General features: G+C 41.6%; 1 protein-coding gene across 1 annotated transcript in view; it reads left to right on the top strand.

The window, feature by feature from the left end:
- CPB1 (carboxypeptidase B1) overlaps positions 1 to 11729 on the top strand; it is a 39112-nt gene extending 27383 nt beyond the window's left edge. Inside the window, exons 10-11 of the mRNA XM_052646437.1 lie at positions 9771 to 9855; positions 11542 to 11729. Coding sequence (XP_052502397.1) covers positions 9771 to 9855; positions 11542 to 11729 — 273 coding nt within the window. The remainder of the gene's footprint in view (positions 1 to 9770; positions 9856 to 11541) is intronic.
- Positions 11730 to 16122: the final 4393 nt, after the last annotated feature.

Raw genomic sequence — 16122 nt, 5'->3', positions numbered from 1 at the left:
ATAGCCAAATGAGAATTAGAGTCTCTAAATAAGAAAGATACTGGCTTTTGCATTGTTTTTATTTGTAATAAAGATATCAATTTTTTTAAAGCAAAAGTCTTGACCTAGAAAGATGAATGTTCCACCCAAATCTACTGCATCTGTATTAATTCTCAATTAGAAAAATATGACCCCACCATTAGAAAAGAAAAGATCAGTTCAGTTCAGTTCAGTCGCTCAGTCGTGTCTGACTCTTTGCGACCCCATGAATCACAGCACGCCAGGCCTCCCTGTCCATCCCCAACTCCCGGAGTTCACTCAGATTCACGTCCATCGAGTCAGTGATGCCATCCAGCGATCTCATCCTCTGTCATCCCCTTCTCCTCCTGCCACCAATCTTTCCCAGCATCAGAGTCTTTTCCAATGAGTCAGCTCTTCGCACGAGGTGGCCAAAGTACTGGAGTTTCAGCTTTAGCATCATTCCTTCCAAAGAAATCCCTGGGCTGATCTCCTTCAGAATGGACTGGTTGGATCTCCTTGCAGTCCAAGGGACTCTCAAGAGTCTTCTCCAACATCACATTTCAAAAGCATTTATTCTTCAGCATTCGGCTTTCTTCACAGTCCAACTCTCACATCCATATATGACCACTGGAAAAACCATAACCTTGACTAGATGTAAAAGATTAATAAAAATGAATTATTGGTACCACACTACATTTTAGATAACTCAGATTTTCTTAAAGCAATGCAAAGCAGATTCTGTCATACAGATTTTAGCATATATATGATTCTTTTTCTTTATACATCTAAAACTTATAAGATCATATTTGTAGCAAAAAAAAATATGCTTCAATGAAATAATCAGAAGGAAATTATTCTAGACAGAAACATTAGCAGTTTCAGTCCAAAGTTAGAACATACCATAAGCAGCAATCCTTTTACATACAGAGTTGTGATAAAAATGTATATGGCTGCGTTTCTGAAAGATCTTACATGGGGATTACATGACAGTTACTCATATCATAGGACAACCCTCAGGGGGGAAAAAGGCAGAGACGAGAAAGCAAAAGACCAATGAAATAAAAGTACAGAAGTAATAGTATGGATTACAAAGGGTACCAAAAAATATATCTCCAGCAGATGAGTAAAAAGTTTGAGGAAACATAAATGCATCTTACATGCATATGCTCTCCTTACAGCAAACTGCTTTTACACATACTATAATTATTTTTTTTAAATACAAGATGTACTGTGAGTTTTCAAGTGGCTTCATAAACTGTCCAATCTCGGTATTGACTTTAATATATATCTATCACTATTTTCAAATGAAGTTTTAAGACTCAGAAAAGATTATACTTACAGCTCCAAAATTCTAAACGGTAATGAAATATTGAGTTATATGACCTCTTTATCATCAGAGGAAATAAAAACTAAGAGACATAATTTAAAAGGCTCCCAAACCAATCCATATCCTTCTATTTATTAAGCATAGAGAGTCCCACAATCTTTGGTCTACTTTCCTCCCAAACAGAGCTACATGGCACTGTTAACAATTATTACTATAATACTACTTCTAAATTCAAAAGCAGGAACAGAACTTCACAAGTGGGAATCTTGAAATTTGTCTGGTTCTGCTTTCTCATTTTCCAGCTTAGACAATGAAGGCTTAGCTGAGCTCAGACCAGTAATAGAGGCAGCCTTGGGCATGGCACTAGCGGACACAGAAGAATTCTCTAGGCTGTCCCAATTCCCAAACACACACACACACCCACACACACACACACACCCACACACACACACAGATTTGTACTATGCTGGTGCTCCATAAAGCCAGTTTGTAAAAGACCTTTCATTAAATACAGTCTTTTATCCCACAAATATACTATTATTACTTCTAACCCTGGACACTGCTAAGTACACTGGCCAACTAAAAACCCTGGCTTCTCAGGGCCCAGTCTTTATGATCATGGCCCACCCCTTCATGGATATACATACATAAACCAGGAGAGATATGACAGGCTAATAATTTCTGGAAAATTATTGACCTTGACCAAAAGATGGAAATCCATTTCTAAACTCTAATACCATCTAGCCCAGTGACACCTCACTATCTCTTCATTAAAGTTTTAGTTAATGAGCCACCAAGATAGAAACCCCCTGTTCCACTCAAGCATGTGACCATAAATCAAAACTATGATTAGAGATAAACATAAATATCAGAGGGAAGAAATATTGTGATTAGGAGATGGGCAATTACAGGGTCATGAGAACGCTCTATCACAGCTGTCACCGTGTCCCTGCCTAATAGCAAGAGTAACAGGGTCAGAGCCCGTCTGTCAGGCCAGCTGCCAGCAAGCAGTCAAGGCAGATAGGACTTGAAGCACACATTTGCTTCAGGAGCTTTCTCAAAATTTCTAATCTCACTTAGAAGAATTTTAAATGACAACTGCAGAATTTCTTTGACTGGAGAGACAACTGCTGATTTACCATCTTTAAAGTGGCTTCTTGGCCTGTTAAAATTCTCCTCCAGGGTCTGGTGACTCATAAGGCAATTGCCAGAAATTCTACTGAGCACCTATTAAGTACTCAGCAGAAACCATGGTTCCTGCCATAAAAAGGGAGTAGACAGGGGTCAGCCTGTTATGCGTGTTTTCTGGAAAGAAGAGTGGGAGGGAGGTAACCAGACTATGGAGGGACCTAGATGTCAGAATGAACCCTGTGTCACACAGCAGGCCCTGGAGCCGGTGACCTGATAAACAGAACTGCCAGGTCAAATATAGGACTCCTAGTTAGATCTGATTTGAGATAAACAACAAATAATTTTTAAGTGTTTAAGTATGTTCCAAATAGTGCATGGGACAGACTTTACTGGAAAAACATTCATTGTTTATCTGAAATTTAAATGTAACTGGGTAACATGCCTTTGGTTATAGCCACCCTGGAAGCAAAGTATTCTTCTAGCAGAAGTGACCTAACAGCAGTACTGAGAAGGCACTTGTACTATGGTCAGGAGAGGAAAACAAAATAAGGCATTCAGAGCATCTTGAAAACCAGTTGTCTTCTTTTTCATTCTTTTTCTCTATAATACTTTCTTCGTTAACATAATTGCATCTTTTATCTGACTTTAAGCTGATTTTTGCTTCCTTCCCTTTCCCCAGAAGACATCTGGCAATGTTGACTGGGTGGGTGGGGGCAGGGGGGAGGGGGAGGTTGAGAGTTTTAACTGTGGGAGTGCTCCTGGCATGCAGTGGAGAGAGGCCAGGGGAGGCTGATCAACCCCCTACAATGCACAGTTCAGCCCCCACACACAGGATGACCCAGCCCTCCTGTCAAAAGCACCAAGGTTGAGAAACTCCACTTTAAGCAAAGATGAGAAGTCTCATTCCTGGCCAAAGTCCCTGGCTTTCACAGGATCTTATACTCCACACACACAGTTCACAATTTTCTACAAAGCTCAAGTGCAAGACAGTACATCCCCATTATACAGCATTTATTTGGAAGAAGCACCACTGCCATCAAAAAAAAAAAATTCTGGGCTTTGCAGCTTCAGCTGACTCATGCTTCACATTTTACTTGAATTCTAAAGAGCTAAAAAGCACATATTCAGATCAGCCACAGAAAGAATTTAGTTTACATCAGTGAAAGCACTGCCACGCTCCCCATGGGGTCTGCCAAGATAGACAGTCTCCTCTCTCCTAAAGCAAACCCTCTGCTACTCGTTATCTTCCCCACCCCCCCCCCCCCACCCCGACCTCAAGGCTTTGCAGTCAGAGCCTGCACTTGTTTACGCTCTCCCTTTTTCTCAGAAACATATTTGTTTTTTCAAGTCCCATAGGCTTTCTCCTCAGTCCCTGCCTTAGTAGGCCCTGGGGGTTTCTCCCTTTGCACCAAAATTACAAAAGTTCAATTCCTCACTGGTCCTTTGGTGTAAGTTACCCAGGATCACAGCACAGAAGGAAGGAAACTGCAGCCACAGATCATTTTGATGTTTCCATTATCACATGTATTCACCCAGAGGGATGGTTAAACTCAGGACTTGAAGTTAGAAACAAAGTTCTGAAGCAAATCTCCTCTGCAATGGTGTATACCCCACTGCCAGGGCGGGGCTTTTGCTTTCTTGTCCTGTAAGAACAGGCCAGGGCAAGATTAGAAGAGGCAGCCCCCGCTGCCATGACACTGGCTGTGCACTAGAGGTTGCAGTAAGGACCATGAGCACAGTTGTGAGACAGGGGCTTCCTGATCACGTGCAAGTCACTGAAAAAGATCACCCTCGCCTTGTTCATCTCACCAGCCTCCTGGAGCTCAGAGCCTCGGGAGATGTCACAGGAGCTGGCCCTTTGTCTCTTGGGCTTTGAGTTAGATGTGGCATTTTAGACTCTCTCTGTCTTTTGCTCTATGACCAAGGCCTCTTTTTAAGAAGACAAGTGACAAAAGAAAGCATGCATAAGATGTGCTAGGAAACGCCTAACTAAGGTTTAATAAAGGCTGGCCATGTTTGGCCTTGACTGAAAGCAAAGTTTTCTCTCAGACTGGTTTATATTTAGCTTCCTTCTGTTCTTTACAATTGGTAAAACCAGCTCGAGCAACACTTCTTTTGAAGTATTCCAAGGCCACAAGGAGAAGTGAAAAAGAGCACAGGATTTAAAGCAAGAAGAACCCAGCTCAAGTCAGCCACTTACAGGGCTGCGTGCCCTTGGGCAAGTTCTTTTATCCTCTCTGAGTTTCAGTTCTTTTATCTGTAAAATGGGGATAAAAATATCTAGCTCTTAGCAAGAGCTCTTTGTGAAGTCTAAGGTTTTATGTAAATGTTAGTTCTTATTTTGAACCCACTGAGGATGTAAGGTCTCCGTTAAATAACAGGTTATATAGAAAGTGTCACTAATTAGAGTTTCAAGATATGAATCATGGTCTCTGATATACTATTGTTTCTGCTGGACTTCTGTCAGCTGTCTTAGTCCCTTTTTACAGAAACGTACAAGGAAAAGGAGTTACCTTCTCTAATATACTAGCAAATACAGGAATCACCTCCCTCTCTACCATTCCTGATAGGCAGGGGTCAGTCATCCAGTTTGGTTGGAACATTCGCACCAAGCATGCTGCCCCATATGGCATTCCATTCTGCTAGAAAATTCTGTGTTGATGAAATGTGGACAGATAATGTTGGGAAGATAAATGAGTAACATTTGTGAAAGTATTTGAACTCTTCAAAAGAAAAGACTCACACTGATGCCAGAGATTTTTGTTACCATAGCTGGAATTTAAAATATGACATTTTGGTTGATTAATGTCTGTTCTGACTTCTTTGTCTCTTGGCCTTAGAGGGGCTGAAAGAAAGGGTCCACAGACTCTACTTTCTTTATGAAAGGAAATAAGCTAAGTGCATAGTAGAGGTCAATGTCTAAATATGCTAACCCATCAACCACCACTACATGGTACCACCACTCTCCCCACAAGCATCCTTAATCTCCACCCAGGTTGGGGGGAGGGGCAGGGGTCACAGTCCAGCCTCTGTAGAGCTCTCTCTGCACTCTGCACCCCCAATCAGACCATGCCCACCTGAAGCCCTGGGAAGAGAATCAATCAAGCAACCATGTGCTAGGTGTTATGCAATCTGCTAAGCATACAAAACGAACAGCCAAGAATCCTTCTCCCCCACCACCACCCCACCAAAAGCTCCACTAGAGGACAAACAGACGCAAAAACAAATGATGACAGCACAGAGTGATAGGAACTCTGATGGAGATGTGAGCCCTCACAAAGAAGAGCCGCAGCTTTGCAAAGAAGGTGACGTTTAGACTAAATTTGGAAGAACAATAGCAATTCCCCTTGTGAACAAAAAGAGGATTCCTACAAGGGGAGAAGGACACCCAAAGTCATGGAGGTAAGGAGAGGCAGGGAACAGTATGAAAGCAGTTCAGGGTGACTCAGCTTGGAAAGAAGGTGGGGATGCATGGCAAGTGATACATGGCCAGACTTCATGAGAGAAGGTAAGAGAGCCATTCAAGGATGCGGTGATGAGGGGATGGTCAGAAGGTGAGTGAGGAGGTAGATATCAAGATGAGAGAGCAACTGAGGACAAGGAAAGCCAAGTCTGAGACACAAACTAAATGTTCCTTTAATGGGCACCAGTGAGAAGAGCGAAATAACAGCTGTTTTAAGTTGACATCAATCTTAGGTATTGTTTCAGCATCGGAGGCAAAGCAACTGTTGGCAAAAGTTGTCTCTGACAGCTTAGACAGCACTTGGTTATTGCTTCGAGGAAAGGAAACCAAACATTTTTATGTGGCCCTAATGGTAGTTATGACTGGAAAAGGCAATGGCACCCCACTCCAGTACTCTTGCCTGGGAAATCCCATGGATGGAGGAGCCTGGTAGGCTACAGTTCGTGGGGTCATGAAAAGTCAGACGACTGAGCGACTTCACTTTCACTTTTCACTTTCATGCACTGGAGAAGGAAATGGCAACCCACTCCAGTGTTCTTGCCTGGAGAATCCCAGGGACGGGGCAACCTGGTGGGCTGCCATCTATGGGGTCACACAGAGTCAGACACGACTGAAGCAACTTAGCAGCAGCAATGGTAGTTATGACTAAATGGATAAGTTGATAAATCAAAAGAGATAACAGATCACAAGTAAGCCTATTCGATTTTGCCAGATAACTCAAATATTACATTATACCAATAAAAATACAGAGAGACTTTGAAGGTCATCTGACATGCAGGAGGTCAAGAAATAATGACAATGATCTTGTCTCAAATCGCCTAAAGTTATCATAACTTTTCACATTTGGAACTAATCATAAAGAATTTCCTTTATTCCAGATTTATGGAGATAAAATAAATTTAAGGTGTACAATGTGATCATTTGAAAATATAAATACTGCACAATGTTTAATTAATTTACATACTCTCTATCTCACATAATTGTCATTTTGTTGCTATGGTGAGAACACTAAAGCTCTGCTCTCATAGCCATCTTCATGTATTCAGTGAAATCCTGCTATCTATAGTCACAAAGCTGTACATTACATGTCTGCAACTTATTAGAATCTTATTTCTACTAACTAAAAGTAAGAATTCATGGCTTAAGGTGGGGTTGGAAAGCAGAACAGAAGAAAAGCCTGAGGAAGGCAGCTAGAGAAGGAATAAGAGTTCTTTAGGATCAGAGGTTCTGCCTTACAGAAAAATAAATAATAGAAATTTCCTTGGTTGAATCAAAAGTTAAGGAAACTGTAGAATTGTAGGAAATATGCTAGAAACTGTAGAATTGTAAGAAATATGCTATTATTAGGGCTTCCCTTGTAGCTCATTCAGTAAAGAATCTGCCTACAATGTAGGAAAGTAAAGTCGCTCAGTCGTGCCCGACTCTGCAACCCCATGGATAGTAGCCTGCACCAAGCTCCTCCATCCATGGAGTTTTCAAGGCAAGAAGTACTGGAGTGGGTTGCCATTTCCTTCTCCAGGGAATCTTCCCAACCCAGGGATCAAACCCAGGTCTCTCACATTGTAAACAGACGCTTTAAAGTCTGAGCCACTAGGGAAGTCCACAATGTAGGAAACCCAGGTTCAGTTCCTGAGTTGGGAAGATCACCTGGAGAAGAAAATGGCAGCCCACTCCAGTATTCTTGCCTGGAGAATTCCATAGACAGAGGAGCCTGGCAGGCTACAGTCCATGGGGTCGCAAGAGTCTGACACAACTTAGTGACTAAACCACCACACGCTGTTTATCTAGCAAAAAAAACCTAGTACCTCACCATGTTTCACATCTCTAAAAGATGGTTTTAAATGTATTCTGAGTATTGTGCAATGTTTACAGAGTATTCCGATTTCAATTGGCAATAGACCCTATACTAAGGGATGGAGAGAAGACCCAACCCTAGTATGCTAGTTAGAATAAGATTAAACAACAGAAACAGTACCTTTAGATCACAACAGGGAAGATTCCACACAGTATGAGAAAGCATATATTATTTCACCAGTTTGGAAAATAGGGAAGTGAAACCCTGAAATTCGAGTTCAAGTTTCTGTCTCAAAACTCTAAGAATAATAAGTTAGTTCCAAGAAACTGATTGCATCATTTCAGTGGATCAGACCAGAAAATCAGGCTTGAGATCATGATTTATAATTCCTTGTAAATTTTCAAATTTACCACTTGGTTGGTGAAGCATTCATGCTTTGGGAGCTGAAATTCTTAAAGTCTTACAGTCATGCCCTCATCAATTTAACTTAAGACTTTACTAAACTGGTTTTAATATTAGACCAAGGAGTAAGGGAAGTTCCTATTTTTTAAAAATGGAATTATTCTGATGTCATCAAAAACCTCACAGTTTTTCAGGCATATGTACAAGACAATTATGTTGCCAAAGTATGAAATACAGCTAGTTTCATAGCCAGAATGAATTATGTCTAATTCTCCTGCAGTAAACAATCAGACTCACCAATCTGTATTCTCCAGACAGCTAAGTCAAGCCTTGCTTTTCAAGTGATTCAGTGCACACTGGAGACTAGAGCATAGGAAGGAGCTGCAGGCAGAGCCCTTCTCCCTGAGGAACTGAGTGTAGGAGCCAAGAGGGCAACTTAGGATGATGCTGCTTTTAAGAAGAAATAAATAAATTAGTACTTACTGCTGCTGCTGCTGCTGCTGCTGCTAAGTCGCTTCAGTCGTGTCCAACTCTGTGCAACCTCATAGACAGCAGCCCACCAGGCTCCTCCGTCCATGGGATTTCCCAGGCAAGAGTACTGGAGTGGGGTGCCATCACCTTCTCCATAGTACTTACTACTTTTCTTAAATCTAGAACTGAAATGTTCTGCATTTTGAAATAAAATAAGTGTGCTCTAATTTTTCACTCTAAAAAAATCTCCAACGCTGGAACTACACTCCTCCTTGGAATTGTCCACTCTGGTGGCTCAGAGGTTAAAGCGTCTGCCTACAAGGCGGGAGACCCGGGTTTAATCCCTGGGTCGGGAAGATCCCCTGGAGAAGGAAATGGCAACCCACTCCAGTATTCTTGCCTGGAGAATCCCATGAACAGGGGAGCCTGGCAGGCTATACTTTATTTGGCCGCAAAGAGTCAGACATGACTGAGCAACTAACACCCAAATTTTACTCCAACAATGATTTAAAATAAATGTAAGTACCTAATTCTCAAATAATGTGGTAGGAAGAGTGCTCATCATCCTCAGAGTTTCAAAAATATAGTTATTGAGTAACCACGAAGTGGGCTTCCCAGGTGGCACTAGTGGTAAAGAACCTGCCTGCCAATGCAGGAGGCATAAGAGACAAAGGTTCAATGTCTGGGTCAGGAAGATCCCTTGCAGGAGGGCACAGCAGCTGACTCTAGTATTCTTGCCTGGAGAACCCCATGAACAGAGGAGCCTATTGCGCTACAGTCCATAGGGTCAGATACGACTGAAGTGACTTAGCATGTACACACAGCCACTGAGTAACACAGCCTGCACTAGGCCCTGGGAACACTGAGATAAAGAACAGGAAAAGTCACTGAGAACTTAGAGGGCAGCTAATGGTACTGACACAATATGACACACTCTGTGTATGAGACAAGGGAAGCTCAGCCTGGGTGCTCGGGGAGGGTGTTAGGGTAGACCTTCTACCAGAATCACTTGGATTGTGTGACTAAATTCACTGCAAAATGGGGTTGGGCACTGAATAAGATTAAGACACTAACCCGAATTATGACTTACATGTCTTCGACGTCTTAGAAATAAGGGACAGGGGTCTGATTGTCAGCGTGCACTTTATTTCTTCACTCATATACCACTGGCTCTTTTGCAGAACACCCTAGCTAAAGGTGCCGTGAAAGAACTGGCCACACTGCATGGCACCACGTACACCTATGGCCCAGGAGCTTCAACGATCTGTAAGTCTCAGCTTCAGAGCCATGCAAAGGCAACAGATGGCCCCCAGAGTCTTTCCTTTCTATCATTTAAAGCATGTGACTTTTGCCTGAGAGTGAATGTTTTACAACACATGTAATCAGTTTTCTGTTTAGAAGACAAAAGGGGGCAGGGAATATCCCTTTCAACTCATCTGCTCTCTGTAAACATCTACTGAGCATCTGCCCCCATGCCAAGTCCTCAAGAGGTGCCGGTGGAGAAAGGAAGGCAGGACAGAGAGAGGGCAAGAGGGAAGGAAAAGGGAAGGAGGGAGACCAGAGCCATCTTCCAAGAGCCCACAGCAGGGAAGCAGGAAAAGTTCATGGCCATATAGGTGCAAAGTGCTGAGACAGAAGGATGTACGAGAACAGAGCACACCCAAAGACTAGCCAACCCACCCCACAGTATCAGGAACGGTTTCCCAGGACGATGACACAGAAGCTTTATCTGGAAGGACAATTGGTGGGGAAAAGCAATAGAGGGAAGGTTTTCTTGGCTAAACAGACTGAAGTTTCAGGCTACTTCAGGCTTAAGCTGTTTTCATGGGGTACAAGCAAATGGCAAGTTAGTTATAGGCTGGACCCCAGGGCCTTGGGTGCTACAGTTCGATTTCACTGAGAAGGAACATACTGCAGGTTCCATTTCCAATTTCTACATATATTTGCCTTTGCATGATTTTTTTCTGCCCCAGGCCTTAAAGGACCAGAAATATAAGGGAGAAAATGGCCAGCCTCACCATCAATGGCCTTCAATGCAGTTGGAGAGGCTCCAATCATGAGGGGTGTTTTTTTTTAAAAGCTTCATGTAGAATACAGTTTTCTGTATTCTTGTCCTTTATTAAACTTCTCTGTGTCAGATGGGGTATACTATTTTCTTAAGGGAGTTCTATTAGAAATAACTCATCTATTCACATACTGTGAACTTCATAGAAGTTTTATTCAGGCCAGTTTAATGAGATTTCTTTTTCCATTATACCATAAGCCCTTGGAGGGCAGGGGCCATGTCTTTCCTTCGTCCTAGTATTTCCAAAGCTGAGCACATGGCCTGCTGCTCAATGAAAACTCTACAACAGTGGACTGAATGAATGAATGAACAAGTGACTGAATAAATGAATGACACCATAACTGTCACTGAATGAGTAATTGAATGAATGTCCAATCCATGCCAAGCCATATGCTAGATACCAAAGAAACAAAAATGAAGACCCAGCTCTGCCCTTGAGGGCTCCAGTTCCATCGTTCAGTACAGTTTCAGTGAGGCTCAGAGTCCTCCCCTCTCACCAATCATCATGCAGTTTCCCTTATTTTTCTAGGAGATACACATGATTTTCCCAGGAACTATACATATGTTGCAAATAAATCACAAACTATGTGAGAGTTTACCACAGCATAGAAGCACACTGAGTATATATATATAACTGATTACATCCTGAAGTATTAAACACATCACTATTACCATGTAGAGCTAAGAGGTAATCTTCCCAAGAGATAAGATTGGACTAATCTTTAAAACAGCCCCCATAGCTTTTGTGATCTTGGTGACTAGAAAATTTCCCTACCTGTCCTATTTTGTGCAATGAAACATTGGTAACTATAAAAGAAAGCTGGCATGATTTTAAATCTCCTTCCTAGATTTAAATTGTTTTCTCCCCTTTGATTTGTTCATTTCAGATCCAGCTGCTGGGGGCTCTGATGACTGGGCTTATGACCAAGGAATCCAATATTCCTTCACATTTGAACTCCGGGATAAAGGCAGATATGGCTTTGTCCTCCCTGAATCCCAGATCCAGCCAACCTGTGAGGAGACAATGCTGGCCATCAAATACGTTACCAGCTATGTCCTGGAACATCTGTACTGAGCTAGATTGCTAAGAGCTTGATTTCTGAATATTTGTTCTCTTTCTCTTCTATCCTGAATTCCTACTTTTGTGGGCCTGGATGTTTTTTTTTTTTTTTTCCAGATCTTCATTTTTCTTTTAAGCTTCTGGGTCTGCTAAGCTACTTGGATCTTTAATATTGATCATAATAAAAGTGAATCAGGATAACTGAAAAACCTGACAGACTGTCTGCTTCTTTGAGGGGAAAAGATATTAACAAAGGACTAAGCAAGCTGTGCACAACCAATGATGTAGGTCAGCCTACAAGGAGTTGAATTCGCTGGGGTACTGACAATCACGGCAGATTGCAGAGATGTCCAGGCTATAGTGGCAGGCTGATGAGGAAGAAGTAGGAGAAATTTAGGACTGTAAGATATGGTATAGATGAGATGGTCCCATCACAGTTTAGCTTTTACGTCAGCTCATTGAAGTTATTTTCTGAGCTGTTTACTACATGCCAGTACTTTGCTAAGCAACTGAGGACCAAGCAATGAAAAAGAAAGAACACATGTCTGCCCTCAATGGTTGTACAGGCCATTTGAGATGACAGACATGAAACAAATAATGATTTAGCTTATTATGTAAACTAAGATCACGGTACTTCATGGCAAATAGATGGGGAAACAGTGGAAACAGTGTCAGACTTTATTTTTCCGGGCTCCAAAATCACTGCAGATGGTGACTGCAGCCATGAAATTAAAAGACGCTTGCTCCTTGGAAGGAAAGTTATGACCAATCTAGAGAGCATATTAAAAAGCAGAGACATTACTTTGCCAACAAAGTTCCATCTAGTTAAGGCTATGGTTTTTCCAGTGGTCATGTATGGATGTGAGAGTTGGACTATAAAGAAAGGTGAGTGCCAAAGAATTGATGCTTTTGAACTGTGGTGTTGGAGAAGACTCTTAAGAGTCCCTTGGACTGCAAGGAGATTCAACCAGTTCATCCTAAAGGAGATCAGTCTTGGGTGTTCACTGGAAGGACAGATGTTGAAGCTGAAACTCCAATACTTTGGCCACCTGATGCAAAGAGCTGACTCTTTTGAAAAGACTCTGATGCTGGGAAAGATTGAAGGCAGGAGGAGAAGGGGACGACAGAGGATGAGATGGTTGGATGACACCACCGACTCAATGGACATGGGTTTGGGTGGACTCCGGGAATTGGTGATGGACAGGGAGGCCTTGCGTACTGTGGTTCATGGGGTCGCAAAGAGTCAGAGACGACTGAGCGACTGAACTGAACTATTATGTAATAGCTAGTGATTTAATTTATATCACTGATCTGAAGTAGAGGAGAAATCTCAGGAAGCACTGAAAACTGAATAACGATTATCTGGATGAATGGAGTACCACTTCCAGGCGCTATTAACTATGCAGAAGCTATAAGAAGAAAGCCAGAAAGGGTGGAACTCAGAGAACTGAGGGAAGATGGGGCAGGTGTAGGGGCTGAGGAGGGAGTTGGGGATCATATCAGCCAGGTTCAGAGGTCAGGTTAAGGATTTAGAACACTGGTCTAAGAACAAAGAAAAGCATTTTGGATCCTTAGAAGATGGATCCAAAAAATACTGCTGCAATTTGGTCAAACAGTTCGTCTATGATTTCCTCTAGGAGTTTTACAGCATCCAGTCTTACACTTGGGTCTTTAATTCATCTTGAGTTTAGTTTTGTATATGTTTTTAGAGAACGCTAGAATTTCATTCTTTTACAAGTAGCTGTCCGGTTCTCCCAGCACCATTTATTGAAAAGACGTCTTTTCTGCATTGTATATTCTTGCTTCCTTTGCCATAGATAAATAAGTAAAGGAAAAAGGAACAAATGGGACTGAACTAAGCTTAAAAGCTTTTGCACAGCAAAGAAAACCATCAACAAAAAAAAAGACAACCCAATGAATGGAGGAAGATATTTGCACCTCATTTGACTGATGAGGGGCTAATACCAAACATATGCAAAACTCAACAACAAAAAATAAACAACCAGGTTAAAAATGGGCAGAAGAATGAAACAGACATTTCTCCAAAGAGGAAATGCAGACAGCCAAGAGAAACATTAAAAGATGCTCAACATCACTAATCATCAGGGAAATGCAAATGGAAACAATGAGATATTACCTCACACATATTAGAATGGCTAACATCAAAAAGAACACAAAAAACAAATGTTGGCAAGAATATGGAGAATAGGGAACACTCCTCCACTGCTGGTGGGAATGTACACTGGCGCAGCCACTGTGGAAAACAGTATGGACGTTCCTCAAAAAACTAAAAATTGAACTACCATATGACCCAGCAATTCCATCCCTGGGTACATATCCAAATATAAACACTAATGTGAAATGATACATGCCACCTCCGTGTTCACAGCAATACTATTTACAGTTGCCAATATACTGTAGCAACCTAAGTGTCCATCAACAGACAGAAAAATAAAGATGTGGTTCATATATACAATAGAATAGAGCTCACTCATAAACATTAATGAAATGTTGCCATTTGCACCACATGGTAGATATGGAGGGCATTATGCTAAGTGAAATGAGAAAGACAAATACTGTACAATATCACTTATATAAAAAATAAATGAAAAAATACAACAAACTAGTGAATAAAACAAAAAAGAAGGTGAGTTTGTTCTCACAACAGAGAACACACTAGTGGTTACTAGTGGGGAGAGGCAGAGAAGGCAATGGCACCCCACTCCAGTACTCTTGCTGGAAAATCCCATGGACAGAGGAGCCTGGTGGGCTGCAGTCCATGGGGTCGCTAGAGTCGGACACAACTGAGTGACTTCACTTTCCCTTTTCACTTTCATGCATTGGAGAAGGAAATGGCAATCCACTCCAGTGTTCTTGCCTGGAGAATCCCAGGGACAGGGAAGCCTAGTGGGCTGCCGTCTATGAGGTCGCACAGAGTCAGACACGACTGAAGCGACACGGCAGCAGCAGCAGCGGCAGCAGCAGCAGCGGGGAGAGGGGAGCAGGGAGGGGTAATATAAGTGTAGGAGGAAAAGGGGGTTATTATGGGATGATATGAAACCATGTGTGTGAAACTTCTGAAACCTGTAAAACAGTGTAGAATTTAAAGAATCTTTCATTCAATTAAAACAGAGCAATAAGTGACTATCCTGGTGATCCAGTGGTTGAATTCATGCTTCCAATGCAGGTACGTGGGTTCAATCCCTGGTTGGAGCGCTAAGAACCCACATGCCACAGAGCATGGCCAAAAATTAAAAATATAAATAAAAATTTTAAGAGAACAATGAGAAGCCATTGAAGATGTTAAATTGTAAATGACATGATCAGAGTTTGGGGTTAAAAAAAAAAAAACACCAGTCAGGCTACAGTGTGGAAAGTAAATTGGAAGTGAAATAAAAAGGTGCCAGGGACCCTGACTGAACCAGTTGGGCCTAAAATAAAAGAGGCAAAAATAACTCTTTGACTTGTACATCAAATATGACTTGAAATTTTCCAGAATTAAAACTGAACATGCTAATAATGGAGAGTATTGTTGTCATTGTTCAGTCACTCAGTCGTGTCTGACTATTTGCAACCCCATGGACTGCAGCCCACCAGGCTTCCCTGTCCTTCACTATCTCTCAGAGTTTGCCCAAATTCATGTCCATTGAGTCAGTGGTGCTATTCAGCCATCTCATCCTCTGCTGCCCCCTTCTCTTGCCCTCAATCTTTCCTAGCAGCAAAGTCTTTGCCAGTAAATCAGCTTTTCTCATCCGGTGACCAAAATATTGGAGCTTCAGCATCAATCCTTCCAATGAATATTCAGGGCTGATTTCTTTTAGGATTGACTGGTTTGAACTCCTTGCTGCCCAACGGACTCTCATGAGTTTTCTCCAGCACCACAATTCAAAAGTATCAATCCTTCATCACTCAGCCTTCTTTATAGTCTGATTCTCACATCCATATATGACTACTGGAAAAACCATGACTGGGACTATATGGACTTTTGTCAGCAAAGTGATGTCTCTACTTTTTAATACTCTGTCTAGGTTTGTCATAGGTTTTCGTCCAAGGAGCAAGCATACTGTGCAAATTTCAAATTTTAAAATATAATAATATGTAATTAGATTTTAATTAGGGGGGCATTGCTTACTTTAAAATCATAAAGCAAAACATGACCTCATTGTTTTCCATGTGGAGTCAAGGAAAACAGGATTCCATAGCTAGCATAATACATTAAAGCAGCTGTGACAGTGTTCTTTTCAAAAACAAAATCCACTAGTCACTTGTTCAGTTGTCAAGCCAAAGAATGATTAATTGCATTAATTGTCCACTAGATGGTAGCAGTGCAGCTGCTATAATTTGTGAGGCAATCCTCTTCAAATTTAGTAATATCAATATATCATTTATTTTTAAAAAAAATAATTTA

The sequence above is a fragment of the Budorcas taxicolor genome, chromosome 1 (genome assembly GCF_023091745.1).
Source record: "Budorcas taxicolor isolate Tak-1 chromosome 1, Takin1.1, whole genome shotgun sequence".
Taxonomy (NCBI): Eukaryota; Metazoa; Chordata; class Mammalia; order Artiodactyla; family Bovidae; genus Budorcas; species Budorcas taxicolor.
Note: the sequence above shows the minus strand (reverse complement) of the source record. Positions and strands in the feature narration are given on the sequence as shown.